We start from the raw sequence: 24,869 nt of genomic DNA on the forward strand, positions 1-24,869 counted from the left end.
TGCACCGGTGCATGCCAGCCTGGGTGACACAGTGAGACCATCTGTCGAAAAAAATAAATAAAATTCTGGGCTGGGCATGGTGATTCGCACCTGTAATCCCAGCACTTTGGGAGGTTAAGAAAAGCGGATCACCTGAGGTCAGGAGTTCAGAACCAGACTCGCCAACATGGCGAAACTCCATCTCTACTAAAAATATAAAAATTAGTCAGGAGCAGTGGTGGGCACCTATAATCCCAGCTACTCAGGAGGCTGAGGCAGGAGAATCACTTGAACTCGGGAGATGGAGGCTGCAGTGAGCAGAGATTGTGCCCTTGCACTCCAGCCTGGGCGACAGAATAAGACTCCATTTCAAAATAAATAAATAAATAAAATAAAATTCTGTGTGGTGATATGGAGAGCATGCCTACAGCGCTTCTTCTGTGTACTGAGGTATGATGATTATCTCAAGAAAAAGCACCTGGCCAGGAACGGTGGTTATTGCCTGTAATCCCAACACTTTGGGAGGCTAAGGCGGGTGGATCAAGAGGTCAAGAGATCGAGACCATCCTGGCCAACATGGTGAAACCCCGTCTCTACTAAAAATACAAAAATTAGCCAGGCCTGGTGGCATGCGCCTGTAGTCCCAGCTACTCGGGAGGCTGAGGCAAGAGAATCGCTTGAACCCAGGAGGGAGAGGTTGCAGTGAGCCGAGACTGTGCCACTGCACTCCAACATGGCAACAGAATGAGACTCCATCTCAAAAAGAAAAAAAAAAAAAAAAGCGAACCTGTTGGGCAGTGAGCAGGCAAACCTGCCCCCAAAACTCTGAGGAAGCTGAGAGGCCAAGAAAGCAGCTGATATCCAGATGATCACAGCAGATAAGAAGAAAAAAATAAAAAGAGGCTAACATGTCCAGTTTCTCAGAAAGTAACAGGGACAGGAGTCACAGTCTTAGGACATCACCCCCCAAGACCCAGGGCCTAAGGGAAGGAATATACAGGACAAGTGAAGTCAACCTCTCAGGGAAAGGCAAGAACACTATGTGACTGCCTAAGGGCAGGACTTATGGGCAAGGTCGATGGGCAGGATTTTCAGTAGGAACCACAACAAAAAAGTAGATAAAATAGAAATCTTAGAGGCATTCCCCAAACTAGGGTTAATCACATGGCAGGCTGAGTGTGGTGGCTCATGCCTGTAATCCCAGTACTTTGGGAGGCCGAGGTAGGCGCATCACTTGAGATCAGGAGTTCGAGACCAACCTGGTCAACATGATGAAACCTCATCTCTACTAAAATACAAAAAATTAGCTGGGCACAGTGGTGCACGCCTATAATCCCAGCTACTGGGGAGGCTGAGGCAGGAGAATTGCTTGAACCCGGGAGGTAGAGGTTGCAGGGAGCTGAGATGGCACCACTGCACTCCAGCCTAGGCAACAGAGTGAGACTCCGTCTAAAAAAGAAAAAAGAAGAAGTAAACATGGTAGATTAGCATCCAAGATGGAGCTGCATTGGCCCCTGTGCAGTTGTTTGAATTGCAAAGTGAACCTGCCACGTTTTTCATAGAACACTATTTTTACTTGAAAGAACAAGGTATCTACCACTATGATTTTAACAGCTTCCCAAAACTTAAAGGCTTTTCTGATGGATCAGTTTTGTTTGTTTGTTTGTGAGATGGAGTCTCACTCACTATCACTCAGGCTGGAGTGCAGTGGCGCCATCTCAGCTCACTGCAACCTCCGCCTCCCAGGTTCAAGGAATTCTCCTGCCTCAGCCTCCTGAGTAGCTGGAATTACAGGTATGCGCCACCACGCCCAGCTAATTCTTGTATTTTAAGTAGAGACAGGTTTTCACCATATTAGCCAGACTGGTCTTAAACTCATGACCTCAGGTTATCCACTTGCCTCTGCCTACCAAAGTGCTGGGATTATAGACGTGAGCCACCACACCCAGCCAGAATGTGAGTTTTTGATATTGCACAATGAAATGTGCCAACATTCTACAAACTCAGTGAACTGATATTTTCCAAATAAGCAGTGCATGTTACAAACCATGCATAGGTAAAAGATCCAACTATAAATAGATAAACCTGTGGGCTTTAAAGTTCACTGATATGGTTTCACATCTCACACTGCATTTAACCTTTAAGAAACTGCCAGTTGTTGAATATTGATGTGGCATCAGAGAATAGTATCTACAACAATTTGAAAAGACTGTTAAAATACTCCTTCCTTTTCCAACTACCTGTGTGAAGCTTAATTTTCTTTATATCCTTCTACCAAAACAACATATCACAACAGGATACAGATGCAGATATGAGAATCCAATTGTATTCTGTTAAGCTACACATGAAAGAAATATCTAAAGCTGTTAAGCAGTGCTACTCTTCTCAGAATTACTTGTTTTTGAAAATTTAATTTTTCATAAATATATTAACTTGGATTTATTTTTAGTGAATTAATAAATATATTTTTTAATTTTTCTCAGGTTTTTTTTTTTCTTTTTGAAAATATTTTCTTTTTAAATAATACAGATGAGGTTTCACTATGTTGCCCCGGCTGGTCTCCAATTCCTGAGCTCAAGTGGTCCTCTCACCTCGGCCTCCCAAAGTGCTAGCATTACAGGTGTAAGCCACTGCACATGGCCCTCGGGTTGCATTTTTAATAAGTTAAAAACAAAATTTGTTAGACTCTTCAATAATTTTTGAGAGTATAAAGGGTCCTGAAACCGACAGGTTTGAGAACCACGTCCACATCACACCTGTTGTCAATGGTAGGGACTGGTTCACTAGATGCCTAATGGATGTATCTCAGCAGCAATGTGAAAAGAAAGGACTTCGAGTGATACTGGGTCAGGTGGAAGGTGTTAGCCACCAATGCTGTTCTTTCCCAGGTGTCTCTTATGTTCTGGAGGTTTCCTCACTCGGCCTTCTCATCAAAACATACCTGGCCCAGTGCAGTGGCTCACACCTGTAATCCCAGCACTTTGGGAGGCCGAGGCAGGCAGATCACTTGAGGTCAGGAGTTCAAGACCAGCCTGGTGAAATGGTGAAACCCCATCTCTACTAAAAATACAAAAACATTAGCCGGGCATGGTGGCGCATGCCTATAGTCCCAGCTACTCAGAAGGCTGAGGCAGGAGAATTGCACAAACCCAGGAGGCAGAGGTTACAGTGAGGCGAGATCACACAGCTGCACTCCAGCCTGGGTGACAAAGCAAGACTCCATCTCAAAAAACAAAAAAAAGATACCTGTGCTGAGTCCTGACTCAGTCCCAAGTCCTTGGTGGACAGACTACCTCATGTCATACATTAATAAATATAAGGTAGGCTGGGCACGGCGGCTGATGCCTGTAATCCAAACGCTTTGGGAAGCTGAGGCAGGAGCATCACTTGAACCGAGGAGTTCAAGACCAGCTGGGGCAACATGGCAAACCTCATCTCTGGAAATTAGCCGAGCGTGGTGGTGCACATCTGTGGTCCCAGCTACTTGGGAGGCTGAGGAGGGAGGATCATTTGAGCTGGGGAGGTCAAGGCTGCAGTGAGCCATGATTGCACCACTGCACTCCAGTCTGGGTGACAGAGCAAGACCCTGTCTCAAAAAATAATAATAATAAAATAATAAATTAAAATACATATAAGGTATAAAATTTAATTTGACTGGTACTTACTGAGCACATTCTAGACATGCTGGCATTGTGGTGGAGATAAGGATACAATGATTAATTAGATCTGGACCCTTCCCCCTAAGAGATTACAGTCTAGTAAGGGATCTGGCTGGAAAATGTCTCTAAAAATGAGATAAGGAAATAAAAGTAATATTTATACATTTAAAGAAGATTTTTTAATACCTTTATATAAAAGCGTGAGTCCAGTGTGGATTTTTTTCATTAGTGAAGGAGAAAGAGTGGGTCAAATGCCCCTCCTTGGAGTCCCTAAAACCACACCAGCTGTGGGGATTCACTAATGCCCATCTTCTCTTCTTTCAGGCCAATGAACTTCCGGCTGAACTAACCAAAAATGAACGCATATTGCGTCTCCTGAGAAGTAAAGAAGGTCCTAGGAAGAGCTAACTTAGCTCCATATCTGACAGAAAGATAGAAAGTTTAACCACATTGTCCAAAAAGAAATTGCATTTCAAGCAGTGTTGGAAATTCTTTTATGCAAAAAAAATGCCCAGAATGCCCACCCTCTGGGTCCCTGACAAAGAAGAGCTACGCTCTGTGCACCAAGTCAAGAACCAAACAGCTCAGGGACCCCCTTGCCCCCTCACCGTGGGCTTCTCGCAGTGTCCTGTAACTCAGCTCTGGGGCTGCCTGGCATGTTCGCAGATTCCACAGAAACTCATTTTCAACGATGCTAACTTGGGCCTCTCAGTTAAACTCTAAGGTGGACAGGGTTCTCAGTACTAAGCAAGGAGACAGAATGCTTTGTTCCTTTAAAAGACTGAAAAGCTGACCTTCAATGGATTGATGTACTTTTGCTTTTGTGTTAAATGTAGGTGTGCTAAAATATATAGATCTATCATATTTTACCTACATATATATGTCATTCCAGTATAAAATGTTCTCCTCTACCCAAGAACCATAGCCATGATTGTTATAAATCAATGAGGTGTCAACATATATTAAAAAACCACTTCTGACATTCCATTGTGTGCTATTCAAAGATGGACTATTGAACTATAGAAAAGACAGACTGTGCATTTGTTCGTTGATCCTCATCTTATTCCTGACATGTAAAAATCAATTTTACATAGAGTCAACATTGTAGGTAGGTTACGATACCGGTGGCAAATTTGGAAATTCAGAAAATTATAAACCACGAGAAATATATAGGCTTGTCTCTTTGGTCTTTTATTTTGGCTCTGTTGTTGTTGGGAATATATTTCCTATGCCGTAAGTACACCTAACATGCTGTGGAATCTTCGGTTTCCAACACCGTGTTGCTTCATAGAATGACTTTGAGGTCCTTGGATAAAATGTGATATATGCAAGTAAAATATGTTGCTATTACTGTTGCAGGAGTATAAATAATAAAAGACCGTTGTTAGTACTTAGTAAGTCTTCATCTATGCATGTTTTTGAGTTGACTGATTGCAAGAATGAAATCTGAGTTTTATTGAATTATTCCTTTGAAGAGGATCAAAACTTATATTCAATGCACTTTATAATTAATGGTGTCTAAATGCCTCAGTCAGTGCCTAACTGCACATACAAAAATAAAACCTTTCTGTAATTTACCAAAATAAACGCAATGGTATTTCTGCTATTTAAACACATCTTTAGTTTATTTCTTCATGTTCTGCTCTGGTTTTCAGTCAGTGTCTGTGTAAAGACATGTTTAGAGGAAAAAGTTGTAATCCCAAAAGAATTTTTGTTTAACCAACTTTCAGTGTTACTAAAAGGATTATCTTTAATTCAGTAAATAATAGAATATAATCTTCAAAATTAGAAGGTATTCTCTTAAAATTTGTTACAATTAATGCAACAACAATCAGCATATTTTGATAAATGTCTCCAGCAAATGAGCAACTCACAGGCTGCAGAGGTGCCTACAGCCTGACCAGCTATACAAAAAGCCTGCTGCCTGATTCTAGGATAAAATATTAGAAAGCTCTCTGTTGCTAAAACACCCAGATATAAACATTTTGATGGCTGAAAAGCAGTGCTAATTTCCTCACTGACATTCTTTCATTCAGCAAATTTGTACAAATATACATTTTCTCCTGTGGGAATTTCAAAAAGCTATATTCATTTTGAAGAGGAAAATAAGATGGCCTTAAATGCTTTATATTTTCCCCTTAGTTAGCCCTTATGGCAAAAAATAGTTGCTAATCACTGATACAAAGCAAAACATTATGGGTACTGGTAACAGAGTTCCAAAAGACAAAATGGGATGAATCACAAACTTACTGCTTCTCACTATAACATGTCATTGGCCTATTACGTCAATAGTTTTAAGTGGGTAATGTTCTTGAACAATATTAGAGCCATAAAACTGAACCCAGTAGCTTTAACAATATGGAGGCCTTCTTACTGTAGGTAAGAGGTGTCTAGCTTAAAAGGATCACATTTGATCTAGATGAGATTACCCATAGCAGGGAAGATGATTAATCACCTGCCAAAGACTGTACAGAAAGGTCTTTTAGTTTAAAAATTTTCATACATGTAAATGATTATTCTATGTTAATCTAATTGATAATTCAGTTAGCTCTGCATCCTAAGACTTAAAACTAGCAACTCCTATGCAAATCGTCTGCTTAACTGAACTACAAACGTTTTTCATTAATTCATTTCTTTGATGACATATTCCATGTTATATAATAATTCAAAATAAAGTTAGTATACTACCCCATTTGCCTTTGCTGCTTTTTTCTTTTTGTTTTTAATCACAAGGTATTGCTATGTGATTTTTAGTAGCATGGAATTTTAGGGTGAATAATTCAACTCTGCAAATACATTGATATTTGGGACCCTAAATAGATATTTAAACTTTATTTTAGTAATGGACCTATGATTTCATTATTTCTGCTGTAGAGAATGTAATGATTCCAAAAAGTTTTCATTCAGAAAAGAATTTTTGGAACAGTTATTGAAGACACTGAAAATAGAAAATTTTCTGATTTGTATTATTTATGGTGCTCCTGGCTCTTCAGTCCTTTGCAATAACTTTCTCTTGTGAAGTAGCTGGTGGTTTTGCAGAATTACTGGTGTAGGAGACCATAATTTGCAGCAGTAACATCAGGAATATGGAAATTCACAGGGACATCCTGGCTTCCATCTGCTCCATCCACCCTCTACCACCACAAGAAAGCTACATCTCTTCATAAACCCCACAGTGAGACACCTACGCAGAGGAAAAGAGTGCCCCCAAATCCTAGGCTACTTAGATCCAGACAGAGATGCCTGTGTTTTGGTGGCGGGCTATAGATTATAGGGGTGAGAAGCTGAGTTCCTGTTTCCTAACAAAGTGCTTTTGGTGCTAGAACTGGATGTTTTAGAGGTAGTGACCAGGTGAGCAGTCCCGGTGGCTCACGCTTATAAACCCAGCACTTTGGGAGGCCAAGGTGGGGTGGATCACTTGAGTTCAGGAGATCAAGACCAGCCTAGGCAACATAGTGAGACTCCATCTCTCTAAAGATAAAAAAAGCCAGACATGGTGGTGGTTCACACCTGCAGTCCCAGCTACTTGGAGACTGAGGTGGGAGGATGGTTTAAGGCCAGGAGGTCAAGGCTGCAATGGCACCACTACACTCCAGCCTGGGTGACAGAGTGAGACCCTGTCTCAAAATAAATAAATAAATAAAAATAAAAGCAACAACTAACATTTGTTAAGGGATTGTTATGTGCTAAGCACTTTAGATAGAGAATCTTGTAAAGTGTTACGCATTTTTTTCATTTACACCTCACAGCAACCCTATGAAATAAACACTATTACCATCCCCATCTTACAGTTGAGGGAACTGGCTTTGAAAGACAGTTTACCTTGTAGTGGTGTCTTGGTGCTGTCCTCCAATCTTGGGCATTTTACTTTTGCTTTTGGGGGGAAGGTGGAGGAGGCAGTGGTGCCCAGATGGAGTCACAATTATAGCATCAGAGCAGTGAAGGTGGAGAATATGGGACATGTTTTTGAAAATACTTGCAGGTAGAATTAATGATAATTGGTGACAAATATAGAAGATGAAGAAAAGAAAAGAGAGCAGCTAAGAATTATGCTAAAGTGTGTTAGGCGTTCCCAAGATCATCCCCAGGTTTACTGACTTGCTAGGAAGACATAGGACTCATATATCTAGTTTACTCATACATATACTCATATACGTGGTTACACATACATGTATACTCATATATATGGTTAAGATTACAGCAAAAAGACGCATAGCAAAATCAGCAAAGAGAGAAGGAAAATAGAGCGAAGATAGAAGACAGCAGGTGCAAGCTTCTGAGAAACCTCTCCCGCAGAATGAGCTTAATTCCTCCAGCAACCAAGTTGTGGCAGCAAGTATTGTCTACCAAGGAAACTCATTGAAGACTTAGGGCTCAGGGTTTCAACTGGGAGCTGGTCACATAGGTCCCTTCTGCCTCGCATTTACCAAAAATCAAGACCTCCAGAAGGAAAACAGGCATTCAGTATAAACCACATTGTTTGCACAGAAGTTTAGGCAAAGTGAACACTTCTTATCATTTAGGGAAAGTTTGATATCAGCGTAGGGAACTGTTTGCCAGCTGAGGGCCAATCTCGTAAGCAGGACTTCCTAAGGATAGGCAGTCTTGGGCTGGCTTTGTTAATTATTCTTGGCCCACAAAGTTTACAAGGTGGATGAGCCAGTAACTTTTTTAGGAAATAGGGAAGAATAGCAGATTTGGGGTAAAGAGAGAGAGAGAGTTTGGACATGTTCACTTCGAAGGATCTGTGAAATAGATTCTAGAAGGCAGTTGGAAATAACAAATTAATGTTTAGGACAAGACTGTTGTTACTGATTTAGGCATCATCTGCATAGAGGTGATGGACAAAGTCATGGGATGAATGAGGTCCCCACGGGGAGTCTACTGAGAGTAAAAGAGATGGCAAAATGGCTGGGCATAGTGGCTCCTGTCTGAAGGGAGGCTGAGGCAGGAGGATTGCTTGAGCCCAGGAATTAAATAAAGACCAGCCTGGGCAACATAGCAAGACCCTGCCTCTAAATTCAATACATTGTGTTTTTTTTGTTTGTTTGTTTGTTTGTTTTGAGACGGAGTCTCGCTCTGTCACCCAGGCTGGAGTGCAGTGGCGCAATCTCGGCTCACTGCAAGCTCCGCCTCCCGGGTTCACGCCGTTCTCCGGCCTCAGCCTCCCGAGTAGCTGGGACTACAGGCGCCCGCCACTGCGCCCGGCTAATTTTTTTCTATTTTTAGTAGAGACGGGGTTTCACCATGGTCTCGATCTCCTGACCTTGTGATCCGCCCGCCTCGGCCTTCCAAAGTGCTGGGATTACAGGCGTGAGCCACCGCGCCCGGCTTTTTTTTTTTTTTTTTTTTTTTTTTTTTTTTTTGAGACGGAGTCTTGCTCTGTCACCCAGGCTGGAGTGCAGTGGCCGGATCTCAGCTCACTGCAAGCTCCGCCTCCCGGGTTCACGCCATTCTCCTGCCTCAGCCTCCCGAATAGCTGGGACTACAGGCGCCTGCCACCTCGCCCGGCTAAGTTTTTGTATTTTTAGTAGAGACAGGGTTTCACTGTGTTAGCCAGGATGGTCTCGATCTCCTGACCTTGTGATCCGCCCGTCTCGGCCTCCCAAAGTGCTGGGATTACAGGCTTGAGCCACCTCGCCCGGCCCATTGTTTTTTTTTAAACAGATGGCAAACTGAAATAAACTTTGAAAGAAGGGAAGTCAGCAAAGAGAATGAAATAATGAACAAGAGCAGGAAGTGAAACATAATGAGGAAGGAGAAGGTCTCCAGGAGAGGAGAGCAGGCAGCGAACCACGTGAAGAAGTGTGGCCATATGATGCAAAGGCTGGGAAACTCGAGGCTGCTTTTGCTCCACCACTCTGTCTTTGATTAGCTTGTTCAGTCACCAAAGAATTCTGGCCTTGTGGCTGGGCGTGGTGGCTCATGCCTGTAATCCCAGCACTTTGGGCAGCTGAGGCGGGTGGATCACGAGGTCAGGAGTTCAAGACCAACCTGGTCAAGATCGTGATACCCCATCTCTACTAAAACTACAAAAATTAGCTGGGCGCAGGGGCAGGTGCCTATAATCCCAGCTACTGGGGAGGCTGAGGCAGGAGAATCACTTGAACCCGGGAGGCAGAGGTTGCAGCGAGCCGAGATTGTGCCACTGCACTCCAGCCTGGGCTACGGAGTGAGACTCCATCTCAAAAAAAAAAAAAAAATCTGGCCTTGTAATGGAGATTATGGATAAGGATTGGTAAGTGGACCTGGAGCTAACGTTAAATTAAATAAAATTATTCCCTTGAAATGATTCTACTCCTCACTGGATAGAATTGTATTTGTGAAGATAGTCCTGATGCTTTCTAGGAATCACTGGCAACTATCAGTATGCATTGTCTCTGCACTGTACCAAAACTAAGGCAACATGAAAACAACAGCCTTGGTACCAGCCTATAGAGATGCACATAGGTGTGGTGCAGTGCAAACAGGCCTGGTCAAATGAGATGATTTATGGCTGCGTACCTATAACTATGATGGCTGATTGGTTTTAATCGATGATTTATTTTTTTATTTTTTTTTTGTTACAGGGTCCTGGTCTGTCACCCAAGCTGGAGTGCAATGGCACGATCTCAACTCACTGCAACCTCCACATTCTGGACTCGAATGATCCTCCCGCCTCAGCATACCAAGTAGCTGGGACTACAAGCATGCTCCACCATGCCTGGCTAACTTTTGTATTTTGGTAGAGCTGGGGTTTTGCCATGTTGCCCAGGCTGGTCTCAAAATCTTGGACACAAGCGATCTGCCTGCCTTGGCCTCTCAAAGTGTTGGGATTACAGGCATGAGCCACCTCGTCCAGCCAAATTGGTGAATTTTATCTCACTGTAAAAAGATGCTAAAGTGTTTAGAACATGCCTGGCTGTGAACAAAGCCACACTGGGTTATGATATTTCATGCCATTGAGCCATAGCAGCTCACACCCTAGGACTTGTACTTCAAAGCCTGGAGAAAAACAAAAACAAACAATGACAGGCAAAATTAGCATTAGACATTCTAGTCGAGGAATGTGAAAATAATTCTTCTTCTGCTTAACGTAATGAACACATGGAGGGTAAACCAGTCACACAGAGGTGTTTTTTCTGGGCGCTCTGACTATACTCAGCCCTGAGTTAAATAACCTATGTATCAGTAGGTCTGGAAAGTCTTCTATTGTTTTCCTGGTGACCTAATCCTTTTTTTTAGCAATACTTTCAGATGATTTTAAAATACGAGTGAGGCTGGGCATGGTGGCTCGTGCTTCTAATCCCAGCACTTTGGGAGTCTGGGGTAGGAAAAGCACTTGAGCCCAAGAGTTCGAGACTAGTCTGGGCAACAAAGTGAGACCCCGTCTCTACAAAAATATACAGAAAATTAGCCTGGCATGGTGGCATGTGCCAGTAGTCCCGGCTACCCAGGAGGCTAAGGTGGGAGGATCACTTAAGCCTTGGGAGGTCGAGGCTACAGTGAGATGTGATCTCACTACTGCACTCCAGCCTGGATAACAGAGCAATTCCCTCTCAAAAAAAAATTATTAATTTATTAATATGAATGAGGTTATGTTTCAACAATTAAAGGAATTCAGCTAGGCACAGTGGCTCACACCTATAATCCCAGCACTTTGGGAGGCCAAGGCGGGCAGATCACTTGAGGCCAGGAGGTCGAGACCAGCCTGGCCAACGTGGCAAAACCCTGTCCCTACTGAAAATTTAAAAATTAGCCAGGTGTGGTGGTGGGCACCCGTAATCCCAGCTACTCAGTAGGTTGAGGCAGGAGAATCACTTGAACCCAGGAGGCGGAGGTTGCAGTGAGCCGAGATCGCACCACTGAACTCCAGCCTGAGTGACACAGTGCGACTCCATATCAAAAAATAAAAATAAAATTAAATAAAGTAAAATAAAAATAAAAAATAAAGGAAGTTAATTAAAGATCTTCAGTTCTTAGGTGACGTGTCAGCTTTGTCTCCGTCAACAGAAAAACTTCCTTCCCCTATCTTTGGTTCTTCTTCCTTCCCTCACTAGGATTGAATCCTCCAATCTTTAATGAGTGAAATGCTGTTGTTATTCCTACATTTCAAGTTTTAAGAATAGTCTTAGAGAGAAACTCTTCAGTGTACAGGAGTTGGACTCTCCATTTTAGGATAGATTTGATCAAAAACCACCCCAGACAAAGGAAACTGTGTCCTGTGACCAAATTCTGCAGGGAAGGCATGCCAGTTTGAAACCCTGACTGCTAAACCACAAGTCATTCCCGCTCTGGTAGCAACCTAGCTGAGTGGAAGTTACACCACAACCCATGAGTGGATTAATCACCAACTCAAACATCCTTACTGGGATGAATAACATTTTACCAGAATTCTGAGCACCAATGCCTCACTTCCGAGTCGGTCATAACCATTGACACTAAAGTCATGAGTTGTAGCTGTAAGTTATTTTAAATGAAGATGTCTATAAAATTTGGCTTGCGTAAGTACGGAGTTTAAAAAGTCTATCACAGAACCCAAAGTAACTGAGTGTGTAATTGAACATATGATACGTACAAGAGTGCCCACAGCACCTTTATTTGTAACAGCCAAACTGGAAGAAGAAACAACCCAGGTGTCTGCCATGATATGTTTAAGCCATGGAATACTACACAGTAGTTCTTTTAAAAGATGCTACCACCACAAGTAATGTGAATAAGCCACACACATCGTGTTCAGTGAAAGAAACCAGACGCAGAGGAGTATGATTCCCTTTATATGAAGTTCAAGGACAGGCAAAACCAACTTACAGTGAGAGAAATCTGAAGAGTGGTTGCCTCCTGGATAAAGGAAGGGTGATGATATTGACTGGGAAGGGGGCATAAAGGAGCCTTCTGAAGTGCTAAAGTTTCCATATCCTTCCTCTGGGTGTTGGCTACATGGATGTTGTGGTTGCCAGCCTCCAAGATGGCCCCAGTGCTCCCCTCTTCTTGCCCGTCTAGTCCCCTTCCTACACTGCATCAGGACTGGTCTGCGTGCCCAGTATTACATGGCAGAAGTGATGGCCTATCACTTTTGAGGCTAACTCATAACAGACATTATGGCTCTGCCTTGCTCTCAATCCCTTTTGGATCACTCCTTCTAGAGGAAGCCAGCTGCCAAGTCCCGAGGACACTCAGCAGCCTGCGGAGAGAAAGGAGGAACTGAGGCCTCCTTCCCACAGCATCTTTTTTTTTTTTTTTTTTTTGAGATAGAGTCTTGCTCAGTCACCCATCTGGAGTGCAGTGGCATGATCTCAGCTCACTGAAACCTCTGCCTCCTGGGTTCAAGCAATTCACCTGCCTCAGCCTCCCGAGTAGCTGAGATTACAGGCATGTGCAACCATGCCCGACTGATTTTTGTACTCTTAGTGGAGACAGGGTTTCACCATGTTGGCCAGGCTGGTCTCGAACTCCTGACCTCAAGTGATCCACCAACCTTGGCCTCCCAAAGTGCTGGGATTACAGGTGTGAGCCACTGAGTACAGCCTCCCACAGCATCTACAATAGCAGATCCTCCAGTCCCAGTCAAGCCTTCAGATGATGGTAGCCTGGGCCAACTTCTTGACCATAATATCAGGAGAGACCCTGAGCCAGAACCACCTAGAACCACCCAAATCCCTGACTGGCAGAAACTGGGATAAAATAAATGTTTGTTCATTTAATATACTGTTTTGGGGGTAGTTTGTTATTCAGTAATAGACAACTAATAAAAGTGTTTAATACATAAAAGAAACTTGGCTGGGCGCAGTGGCTCATTCCTGTAATCCCAGATCTTTGGGAGGCCAAGGCAGGTGGATCCCTTGAGTCCAGGAGTTTGAGACCACTCTGGGAAACATGGCGAAACCCCGTCTTTACTAAAAATACACAAATTAGCTAGGCACGGTGGAGTGTGCCTGTAATCCCAGCTACTTAGGATGCTGAAGCACAAGAATTGCTTGAATCTGGGAGGCAGAGTTTATAGTGAGCCAAGATCACGCCACTGCACTCTAGCCTGGGTGACAGAGTGAGACTCAGTCTCAAAAAAGGAGAAAACTCATCAAGCTGTACATGTAAGTTCTGTATACCTCATATATGAATATTATATCTTAATTAAAAGGAAAAGTCTTTTAACAAAAAGAGTTCTCAAAAATGTTCAACCTGAACCTCCTTAGGGGGTTGGCAGAAGCATTAACTAAAGCTCTCCTATATTTCACCAAAATGTATTGGCAATTCGTAGCCTGCTGGAGGAAGGGAGGTGTGAGTTGTTCCCTGTGTTCAACTGGACAGCCTCCCACTCTCTATAGGTGCTTCTTTTAGAGCCAGCTCCACTGCTGGTCCTGGAGGTTTTTTGGGGAAGGCAATCAGAAAAAGTTACAATGTCCTTGACTACTACAGGGAATAGGTCTACGACACCGGCTGCAAAAACAGGATCAACTTATTAGGCACAGTAAACACAGTGAAACTTTTACTGTCCCATGAAAATGTTTTAATTTTAATTTCTTTTGAAATCAGAAGAAAAATAAAAACACTGTAATAATGAGCATATAATAATGAATTCAGCCAGGGTTATATGTGTCATTATATCAATGCAATTGGAAACTCTAAATTTTTTTTTTTTTTTTGAAGGAAAAAGGGGTCTTCAAAGGCAAAGGTGCCTGGGGCCCACACAAGTCATAATGCAGCCCTGAGTAAAAGGAGGGGTGCTAGGGACTGAATTATGCTCCCCCAAATTTCTCGTGCTGAAGCCCTAACTCCCCAAGGTGACTGTATTTGAAGATAAGGCTTTTAGGAGGTAATTAAAGTTAAATAAAGTCATAAGGGAGGGGCCTTAATTCAATAGGATTGTTGGAAGAAGAGGAAGAGAGAAATCTTTCTCCCTGAAAGCACACACTTAAGTCAACACCATTTGGGGACACAGGGAGAAGGTGCTGTCTGCAAGCCAGGAAGAGAACCCTCACCAGGAACCAAATAAGCTCCCCATGCTGATCTTGAACTCTCTAACCTCTAGAACTGTAACAGATAAATTCCTATCGTTTAAGTCACACCAGTCTTTGGTATTTTGTGCAATGGCCTCAGACGTCACTAAATGATGTTGATTACATTCTATTACCCCAAAACCCTAGTTCTAGCTTCATTTTCTGTTATTGAACTTTAGGCTTCAGGCTGGGAACTAGGCAAGCTTGCAGTTTGTTAGGTAGGTAGGCATTCTTTTTTTCCTCTGCCTATTTGAAGCACTACCTATTTTGAAGGTCGCAGATCAGCAGCAGAAAAAAAAATTTTTAAAGCTTTTTTTTTAATTTTAGAAGAAATCAAAAGTGTTTTTTTTTTTTTTGTAATAAAATTTTATTGGCTTGGCACGGTGGTTTATACCTATTATCCCAGCACTTTGGAGGCTGAGGCAGGAGGATCACTTTAGCTAGGGAGGTCAAGGCTGCAGTGAGCTGTGATCATGCCACTAGACTACAACCTGGGTGACAGAGTGAGACTCTGCCTCAAAAGAAAAAGAAAAAAGCACAGAAAAAGAAATAAAATTACTTACAAATGTGTGAAAAGATTCTTAATCTCACATAATTAAAGAAATACAAATCAAAGCATCCCAATTTTTTTTTTTTTTTTTGAGACGGAATCTTTCTCTGTCACCCAGGCTGGAGTGCAATGGCATGATCTCAGCCACTACAACCTCCACCTCCTGGGTTCAAACAATTCTCCTGCCTCAACCTCCTGAGTAGCTAGGATTACAGGTGTGTGCTACCACGCCCAGCTAATTTTTTTTTTTTTTTTTTTTTTAAGACCTCGTCTTGCTCTGTAGCCAGGCTACAGTGCAGTGGGGCGATCTCAGCTCACTGCAACCTCCAACTCCCTGGTTTAAGCGATTATCTCGCCTCAGCCTCCCGACTAGCTGGGATTACAGGCACGCACCACCACGCCCGGCTAATTTTTGTATTTTTAGTAGACAGATTTCACCATGTTGGCTAGGATGGCTCGATCTCTCATGATCCACCCACCTCAGCCTCCCAAAGTACCGAGATTACAGGCATGAGCCACCGTGCCCGGCCTAATTTCTCATTGCCCAGACTGGAGTGCAATGGCACAATCTCAGCTCCCTGCAACCTCCGCCTCCCAGGTTCAAGAGATTCTCCTGCCTCAGCCTCCTGAATAGCTGGAATTATAGGCATCCACCACCATGCCTGGCTAATTTTTTCTATTTTTAGTAGAGACGGCATTTCACCATGTTGGCCAGGCTGGTCTTGAACTCCTGACCTCAGGTGATCCACCTGCCTCAGCCTCCCAGAGTGCTGGAATTACAGGCATGAACCACTGCGCCCAGCCAATTTTTGTATTTTTAATTGAGACGGAGTTTCAACATGTTGGCCAGGCTGGTCTCGAACTCCTGACCTCAGGTGATCCACCCGCCTCGGCTTCCCAAACTGCTGAAATTATAGGCATGAGCCACCGTGCCCAGCCCCAATATTTTTTAAAATAAGAAACAAAATAAATAAAATCACAGATTCCATTTAGGCACTTCCATACCTTGCTGGCTGCAATTTCTTTGTAGGGCAATTTGACAACAATCAAAACTTAAATGCCCATTTCCTTTGATCCAACAATATAAAAGTACTTCCAACAGTTCTATTTGTACATGATTGCAAAGATTTAGATCCAAGAATGGGCCAGGAGTGGTGGCTCATGCCTGTAATCCCAGCACTTTAGGAGGCTGAGGCAGGCGGATTGCTTGAGCTCAGCAGTTCAAGACCAGTCTGGGCCACATGGCAAAAACCTGTCTACAAAAAATACAAAAATTAGCCAGGAGTGGTGGTGCACAGGTGGGAGGATCGCTTGAGACCAGGAGGTAGAGGCTGCAGCGAGCCATGATCACGCCACTGCAGTCCAGACTTGGGGACAGAGTGAGACTCTGCCTCAAAAAAAATAATAATTTTTAAAAAAAGATACAAGGATGTTCATTGCATCATTTCCAATAACAAGTGACAAACTAAATGCCCAAGAAGAGATTAAGTAAGTTACGTAGCGGATCAATAAGTATTTCCAGCCTTCCCCTACCATCTGCCAGTTACAGATAATTCAGTCTTGGGTCAACTTTCTCCTCTTCCTCTATAAAGGAAATGTTCAAGTGTTTAGACTTTGGTGATGCAGCATGATTGGGAAAACAGAAGGCACAGAAAAATGCCAGGCTTTGTGGTCTCCAGGCAAGCTCAGAAATGTGACAAAGTAAATGGAAAAGGAAAGGGGGGCTGGGAGCAGTGGCTCACGCCTGTAATCCCAGTGCTTCAGGAGTCTGAGGCTGGTGGACTGCTTGAGGCCAAAAGTTCAAGACCAGCGTGGTCAACATGGTGAAATCCCATCTCTAATGAAATCCAAAAAAATTAGCTGAGCGTGGTATCGCACATCTGCAATCCCAGCTACTCGGGAAGCTGAGGCATGAGAATCGCTGGAGCCTGGGATGTGGAGGTTGCAGTGAGCTGAGATCATGTCATCACACTCCAGCCTGGGTGACAGAGCAAGACTCTGTCTCAAAAAAAAAACAAAAACAAAACAAGGAAAGGTAAATTTATAATGTATTGCTGGGACCACACGAACCCTTCATATGTACCAGGAATGCAAGTAGAGGAATTGAGTTATTTTGAAATATTTGTTGGTTGGTGATTTATATTTCCTTGATTTACACACTGCTCTGAGTGTGGCTTCAGAAGTGTTACATATGCATAATAAAATCCTTTACAGCTATTAAAATGAGTGAGGTAGGAAAGCATACTGCTAAAAGCAAAGAAGCCAGATGAGAACTGTGTACTGTATATTCCTACTTGTTTAAAAAGTGTATCTATTGTATTCACATATGTATGTTTTCCACCACATAGAAGTTTTCTGGAAGCTATTTCTGCACATTTATAAAGATGCACATGTCTAATAATTTCATCTTTCCCTGTTTTCTACTTTATTGCTCTGAGGTCAACATTGAATAGTCCTTATGAAGATGGCATTTAATATTCTTTCAACAAACAAAAAAGTCTCCGGATCTCAACCACCAGAGCTCAGAAAACGATACCCCAAAGTAGGAGGCTGTGGCATGCTAAGTACTTTAAACTAAAGGAGACTGGAAGGTCTCAGAAGCAGTCTCAGAAACAAAGTCTACCCATGACCTTCTCCTGCCCTCCTGTCTCCAGCCCACTTGCACCCCTGAAGTCAGTCACAGGAACCAAAATTCTTCTTCCCCAAGGAGGGTTATGGAAACTTAGAACCTTCAAAGTAATTCATAAACTTGAAAATATTACTCTAACATTTTCTTCTCTCTCTCTCCGTCTCTCTTTCTTTGAGACAGGGTCTTGCTCTATCACCCAGGCTGGAGTGCAGCAGCATGATCATAGCTCACCATAGCCTCCTGGGCTCAAGCAATCCTCCTGCCTCAGCTTCCCTAGTAGCTGAGACTACAGGTGTGTGCCACCATGCCCAGCTAACTTTAATTTTTTTTTTTTTTTAATAGAGGGAGTCTTGCTACATTGCCCGGGCTGAGAATTTACATTTCTAACAAGTTCCAAGGAGATGCTCCTCTGCTGGTCCAGGGATGGCAGTTTGAAGCTCCCTGCATGAAGGCATACACGCGACTTGATCCTCAGTGGGGGCACCAGGAGCTGGAGCAGGGGGAGTGGGAAGCGAGAGCACACAACTGAATGAGGACCACGAGGTCATCGTGGAGGACCTAGGCTGAAGGTCCTGAAGAAATCCCCATAGTTTCACGGCCAAGCCAGCCAGGTGGACGTCTCAGGGATGAGGAGGTGAGGAGGCAAGACAGAAAGTGAAACAGCACTTTATAGAGTAGGGATGGGAAGGTCATCTGCATCACCGGACTCCTTGGGGCGGGGTTCGGTCATTGCTCCAGATGAAGGTTTAGTCTTTTCATCGTAAATTTGCTTCCACTGTTGGGAAAGCCATCTTTACCTCCATTTTCTTAACTTCAAAGTGGAAATGACAGATGCTTTTGAGTGGTCTGAATACTTGAAATTTGAGGGAAAATGTTGCCAGAAACACATACAACTGGAGTTAAAGATAATTACATATATTAAATGCATGGCTCAAAAATGACAATGCGTCTTCTTTATTTGCCTTCAGGTAGAACTTAAAATAGACCCCGATCCCCGCCTCGGGTTTTCCTCGCGCCCACGGGCTTACGCTGCGCGGCTGGGCCAGCAGGTGGCGCGGCTCCCGCACTTTTTTTTCCCGGGACTGACCGCACGGCCGCCGCCCACTCCGCGGGCCGCCGCCCACTCCGCGGTCCGCCCCACCGCCCGCCGCGCTCGCGGATCATCACAAGGTCAGGCCACCGCGCGTCACCGCCCCTGGCTCTGCTAGAAAGCGCCAGGGCCCAGATTCCTTTCGGGTGACTGGGTTGGGAGGAGAAGTCGCTCAGCGTAATTGTCGGAGCCGAAATAAACAGAGACTCCGCGGCCGGGCGGGACCTTACCCGGAAGTCGCCCAGAACAGCTCTACCCTTCGCTGAAACCTCGTCCACCCCCTCCAACCCAGAGACGAAATGGGGAAACATCACGGTTAGAAACTGTTGGCACAACTCCACAGATACTCTCCCGGGCCCAGCCAGACTCCAAAAGTCCCGCGCCTGGCCCCCGAGGATTGCAGGGGCTGAGGAGAAGGGCAAAGAGGGGACCTTGAAGCGAGGGCGCCGCGGCCCTGGCCCCGCCCCAGTCCTGGCCAGGGAGCGCCGGCAGCGGCACCTCCCAGAAGGGGCGGAGCCGACGACGCCTTCTTCCTTCCTGATCTGCGCGCGCAGCCTGCTGCCGCCGTCCGCGCCTGCTCCTGCTCCTCCGCTCTTCTTGCGCGGGGTGCTGAAACAGCTCGGGGAAGTAGAGCGGCCGCGGGGGACCCTAACCAGCCGAACGCCGCCGGTGTCCCAGCCTCGCGCGGCCACAGCATGAGCGCTCGCGGCCTGGCCCTTGGCCTCCTCCTGCTGCTACTGTGTCTGGCGCAGGTGAGCGGTCGCCGGCCACCGGGACGCCCTGTGGGGAGGTGGCGGGGCCGAGAGCCGGCGAGGGCGACGGGCCCAGCGGCGGCTCAGGCCCGGGTCCTGGGGAAGTTGGTCTAGCGATGGAGAGCTCGGAGGTCTCTCGCTTGTCCTGTTTCTGTCTCCGGCCGTGCTGTCTTTCCTGTGGTCTGGAAGAGGATGGCAGTGGGGGCTGGTTGACCTGTTGTGAGCCTATTCCATCTGTGGTCACCTAATTTCTCTGTGTAGGACGTGGCACCAGAAGAAGGGAGGAAAGTGGGTAGGTAGAGTGGGATAGGGACACCACTTGCTTTTTAAAAAATGCTGCTACATGGGCACGAACTCCAAAATTTAGGAGATCTAACCACTTTATTTCCTCTTTTCATCACCTGAGGATGGAGGTGGAAGCCGAGGTAGAGAAGAGACACAAACTTCCTCGAGCACCCAGTGAAACTGCCTTGAGTACTTGACATAAATCAACTTGGTCTTCTAAAGAGGGCAGGTTACTTTTCATCAACTCCTTTTTACACCTCAGGACACTGAGGCTCACAGGACGGTATTGAATTTCCCCTTGTCACTATTAGCCAGCGACAGGGTGGGGCCTGGAACTCGGTGTCCTGCTGACTCCTTCGGGAGGTGGGGGGGGGCCTTCTGCTTCGTTTAATAGCTTTGGGAAAGAGCACCTCACTATTTGTGTGTCTGTAGTTTCCTCTTTTAAAACTGGAGGGAGGCGGTGTCACGCTGTGGCTCTCCTTAAACCAAATCAGGATGAGAGTGCCTCTGGGGAATTGTGTCCTTGTGCATATTAACGCCCCTCACAGAGGTGTGGCATCAATAGGTAGTAGTGAATCAGGGTCGAGGGAGTTCCGTGGACTAGAAAAAAACTCTCCTTCGACTTCTGTTTAGTTCTCAGAAGGGAATAGATGATGTTGATCCAGTGTCGGACTAAGAGCTTTTTTTTTATTTTTTATTTTTTATTTTTGTGACGGAGTTTCGCTTTTGTTGCCGAGGCTGGAGTGCAATGGCGCGATCTCGACTCACCACAACCTCCGCCTCCCAGGTTCAAGCAATTCTCCTGCCTCAGCCTCCCGAGTAGCTGGGATTACAGACATGCACCACCACGCCCGGCTGATTTTTGTATTTTTAGTAGAGACGGGGTTTCTCCATGTTGAGGCTGGTCTCGAACTCCTGACCTCAGGTGATCCGCCCGCCTCAGCCTCCCAAAGTTGCAGGATTGCAGGCATGAGCCACCGCGCCCTGGGGGTGAAACCCTGTCTTAAAAACATTTTGTTTTTCTTTTAATTGTTGAAGTTGAGGCTGCTGTGAGCTGTGATCACACCAGTGTACTCCAGCCTGGGTAACAGAGCAAGACCCTGTCTCAAAAAAAATAAAATAAAATAAAAGAGAGAGAGAAATAAATAATAGCAATTGTGTGCCTTAGAGAAAATATAGCTATTCTGTTTCCCTGGAGTTTTTTAAAATTTATTTTTAAAATTTATTTATTTTAGAGACAGGTTCTTGCTCTGTTGCCCAGGCGTGGGGGCAGTGTTGCCATCATAGCTCACTGCAGCCTTGAAACTCCTGGCCTCAAGCAGTCCTTCCACCTTGGCCTCCCAAAGCACTGGGATTATTGTGAGCACCACTCCTGGCCCCACCTAGAGTTTTAGATCAGGACCTTAAATTGGCAGGCTTCCTTTTTTTTTGGAGACAGAGTCTCTGTTGCCCAGGCTGGAGTGTAGTGGCGCAATCTCAGCTCACTGCAACCTCTGCCTCCTGGATTCAAGCAATTCTGGTGAATCCCGAGTAGCTAGGATTACAGGTGCCCACCACTACGCCCAGCTAAGTTTTGTATTTTCTGTAGAGATGGGGTTCTGCCATGTTGGCCAGGCTGGTCTCGAAATCCTGACCTAGCGATCTGCCCGCCTCGTGTGGTGATTACAGCTGTGAGCCACCTCGCCCAGCCAGGCTTCACATTATTAAGTAGCTTTCTCTCTCAAATATGTTTTAAATCTCAAGTATCCAAGACTGATGGCCAATGAGTGCTTCTTCTGTGACATTTGGGATAGGTCAGAGATTTGTTGTAAGTCTCTTGCAAAAATGCCTGGCAGCCTTTTCAAGGTCTGTAAACCTTAACTGGAAATAATCCTATTATTGTTTTAGAAATTCCTCATGTCTGAAAGCTTTCAGTGCACCTGAACAGATTGGGGTGGAGCCTTGAAGCCAAACAGATTGGGAGAGAGTGTCTGCTTTTAGAATTCATACATACCAATGATAGCAGCTCATCTAGCTTCAGTCTGAGCGCTAGTAGAGTTCTATCATGGAATTATAGACTAGTTGTCCTGTGTAAGGTCTGAAATACATGTTGGGGGGATTTTTGCTTTTTTTTAATGTTCAGTATGTACAGATGATGAAATAACATTACTAAACTGCCTTGTTTTTAAATCCTGTAGTCATTCAAAAAAATGTATGCAGTTTTGAGACATAGCTTTTATTTCTCCTGGCTGTAATTTTGATAAGCTTTATCTTGAGGGACTTGGAACATAGAGAAGCCTGGGTAGAAATTAAGCATTAAAATGGCTTTTCCTGAGAAGACTGGGAATGGTTAATCTTTTGACCTGGGAGTGATTGAGAACAACCATCTGAAATTGGAATGACAGTGGGAAATCTTTCCCCATCTTTCCCACTCCTTGACTGATGCTGTGATCAGAAATTTTACTAACATACGTAATCAAGGGGAAAATGAGATTTTTTTTTTTTTTTTTTAATTTGAGCCAGTGGGCAGAGGGAAAAGGACTTGCTGAATAGGCCTTTGTATTCCTTCAGTGTTTGTTATATTACCCAGAACAAAGAATCACTCTGGTCATGAAGACAGTGTGCTCTCTCTTTGCTGGGTAACCCTCACTCTCCACTCCTAAAAGGGATGCAGTATTCTAAGCATGGCAAATTACCTACAGCGGAAGCCTGGATCAGTCGTCTCTGATCTCGGGTGCCTCTTTCTGCCCTTTGACCTCCAGCTCTGTGAAGGGCATCAGCTCTCCAGTCAAATTGAACTGCTTGCTAGCAAAATCCTGCTGTCTTCCAGGGCCGCATTTCACATGCTACATTATCTACAACATTCTTGTCCTATTCCCCTAACTAGAATCCCTTCCCTCTGAAGTTCTGGACCTTTGTTTAAACTGCTGCAGCAGCATTGGCTGCCTCGTTAAAAGACCTTGGTGTGGGTCTTAACTCTTCTCTGTTCCCAAGAGTGATCTTGGGTAAGCCAGTTATCCTCTGGAGCCTCAGTTCCCTCCTCTGTAAAATTGGATTAACTATGCCAGCTATGCTTGTGAAAGACAAATATTTTCTAATTGAACTACCGAACTGCAGGCTCCTTAAGAACAATAACTGTTGCTCTCCAGTATCATCTACAAATGTGGCCAGGACACTTGAGTTGGGACTCTTTTTTTTTTTTTTTTGAAATGGGGTCTCGCAGTGTCCCCCAGGCTGAAGTGCAGTGGTGTGATTGTGGCTCACTGCAGCGTCGACCCTGGGCTCGAGCTATCCTTCTACCTCAGCCTCCCAAATAGCTGGAATTGCAGGTGCATGCCACCATGCCCACCTACTTTTTAAATTTTTTATAGATACAGGGTCTTGCTGTGTTGCCCAAGGTGGTCTTGAATTCCTGGGCTGGAGATCCTCCTACCTTGGCCTCCCAAAGTACTGGGATTACAAGCATGAACCGCCATGCTGGCCCGGGAATCTTTTTTTTTAATTTTCGAGACCAGGTCTTACTCTGGTAGCCCAGGCTGGAGCGCAGTGGCATAATCTCAGCTCACTGCAGCCTTGACCTCCTGGGCTCAAGTGATTCTCCCACATCAGCCTCCCGAGTAGCTGGGACTATAGGTGTGCACCATCATGCCCAGCTAATTTTTTTGTATTTTTAGTAGAGAAGGGGTTTTGTCAGGTTGCCCAGGCTGGTCTTGAACTCCTGAGCTCAAGTGATACCATCTGCCTCAGCTTCCCAAAGTGCTGGGATTACAGGTGTGAGCCACCATGCCTGGCCCACTGGGACTCTTTAGTCATAAGATATTTGGGCCTTGAAATGGATTTGTGGGGAAAGACTTAGAAACTAGTGGCAATCAAAATTGGGTTTACAGTTGGTTTCTAGGTGATGGCAATGATCAGCCGCAGCCAGCCAGGTTTTTCTTCATCTGGACTATGCTTCTCACTTTCAAATTTTTGGAACATTTGCTTTGGCAACAAAACTGTTTAAAAACCAACTCTCTCTGGTGCAGATGTTCTGTTGGAGGATTTGAGAGGAGCTTTAAAACTGTAACTTCTTGTTACTGTCCCTTGCTTAGGTCACAAGAAGAACTCAAAATAATTTCATAAACATGAATTGGCTGCCCTGGACACAACAAAGGATAAGATCAAAAGAACCCATTAAAAAAATCAGTCTAGGCTGGTCCTAAGGTAGTGCGTTATCAGTTGATCAAAGTCAGTTACAGATTGAACTCCTTGTTCTACCCTTTGCCCGTTCTCACTACTGCACTTGACTAGTCCAAAACAATAAGTAAATAGTAAAGAAGAAAAGGCCATCTATACACTGTAAAGTGCTGTGTAAATGTTCATAATTACTATGCCTGTCTTCTTCATAGTTGATGGGGGGAAGGCTGGATACATAAAAAAATGGTGATACAGTAAGAAGGGCTCAGGTAAGAATGAAGATAAAGTGTTATGGAGGGTCCATGTTTGAGCTGAGATTTGGAGGATAAGTTAATGTATCAGGTGGACAAGACGAAAACTAGAGAAAATAGCCAGGAGAGTTGCCTAATTGTTGCCCAAAACTATTGAACTGTTCACTTGAAAAGGATGGATTTTATGGTATGTAAATTACATCAGTAAAGCTCTTAAAAAAAATTTGCAGGGTTCTGTATACTAGATTATATAAGACTAGAGACAAAAGCGACCCACATTTTGCATAGTACTCCATTGCTGCCACATCCGATCTGGTTTTATCCTCACGGAGCCCCTTTAAGGTGGGTGTAATGCTGTTTTTCCTATTTTATAGATGCAGACATCAAGGGTCAAATTTGTCCCAAGGTCACATAGCTAGTAGATGGCAGATTGGGTGTTTGAACTGCCATCTTCTGACTTCTGTGCCCTAGTTTTTTGAAATTCAAGGCTAGATTATTGGTGTTTAGCAAGCTTAATTGAATGGGTGTTCAGCAGATATTCCA

General features: G+C 44.4%; 2 protein-coding genes across 9 annotated transcripts in view; both read left to right on the forward strand.

Annotated features, from left to right (window-relative positions):
• The window catches only part of ANKRD29 (ankyrin repeat domain 29), a 77,974-nt gene extending 59,243 nt beyond the window's left edge, over positions 1-18,731 (forward strand). For 4 of the 5 annotated variants that reach the window (XM_015121676.3, XM_015121678.3, XM_015121677.3 and 1 more), the window contains one exon: positions 3,963-6,330. In XM_015121676.3, the coding sequence (XP_014977162.1) occupies positions 3,963-4,046 (84 nt within the window). In that variant the 3' untranslated portion in view covers positions 4,047-6,330. Of the gene's footprint in view, positions 1-3,962; positions 6,331-18,135 lie in introns of those variants that run through there. The other variant, XM_028837883.2, reaches the window with a different exon arrangement.
• A 685-nt stretch (positions 18,732-19,416) lies between these two features.
• NPC1 (NPC intracellular cholesterol transporter 1) overlaps positions 19,417-24,869 on the forward strand; it is a 59,012-nt gene continuing 53,559 nt past the window's right edge. For all 4 annotated transcript variants that reach the window (XM_077975003.1, XM_077975004.1, XM_015121667.3 and 1 more), the window contains exon 1: positions 19,417-19,635. In XM_077975003.1, coding sequence (XP_077831129.1) covers positions 19,579-19,635 — 57 coding nt within the window. In that variant the 5' untranslated portion in view covers positions 19,417-19,578. The remainder of the gene's footprint in view (positions 19,636-24,869) is intronic.

Source organism: Macaca mulatta, chromosome 18, assembly GCF_049350105.2.
Source record: "Macaca mulatta isolate MMU2019108-1 chromosome 18, T2T-MMU8v2.0, whole genome shotgun sequence".
Lineage (NCBI taxonomy): Eukaryota > Metazoa > Chordata > Mammalia > Primates > Cercopithecidae > Macaca > Macaca mulatta.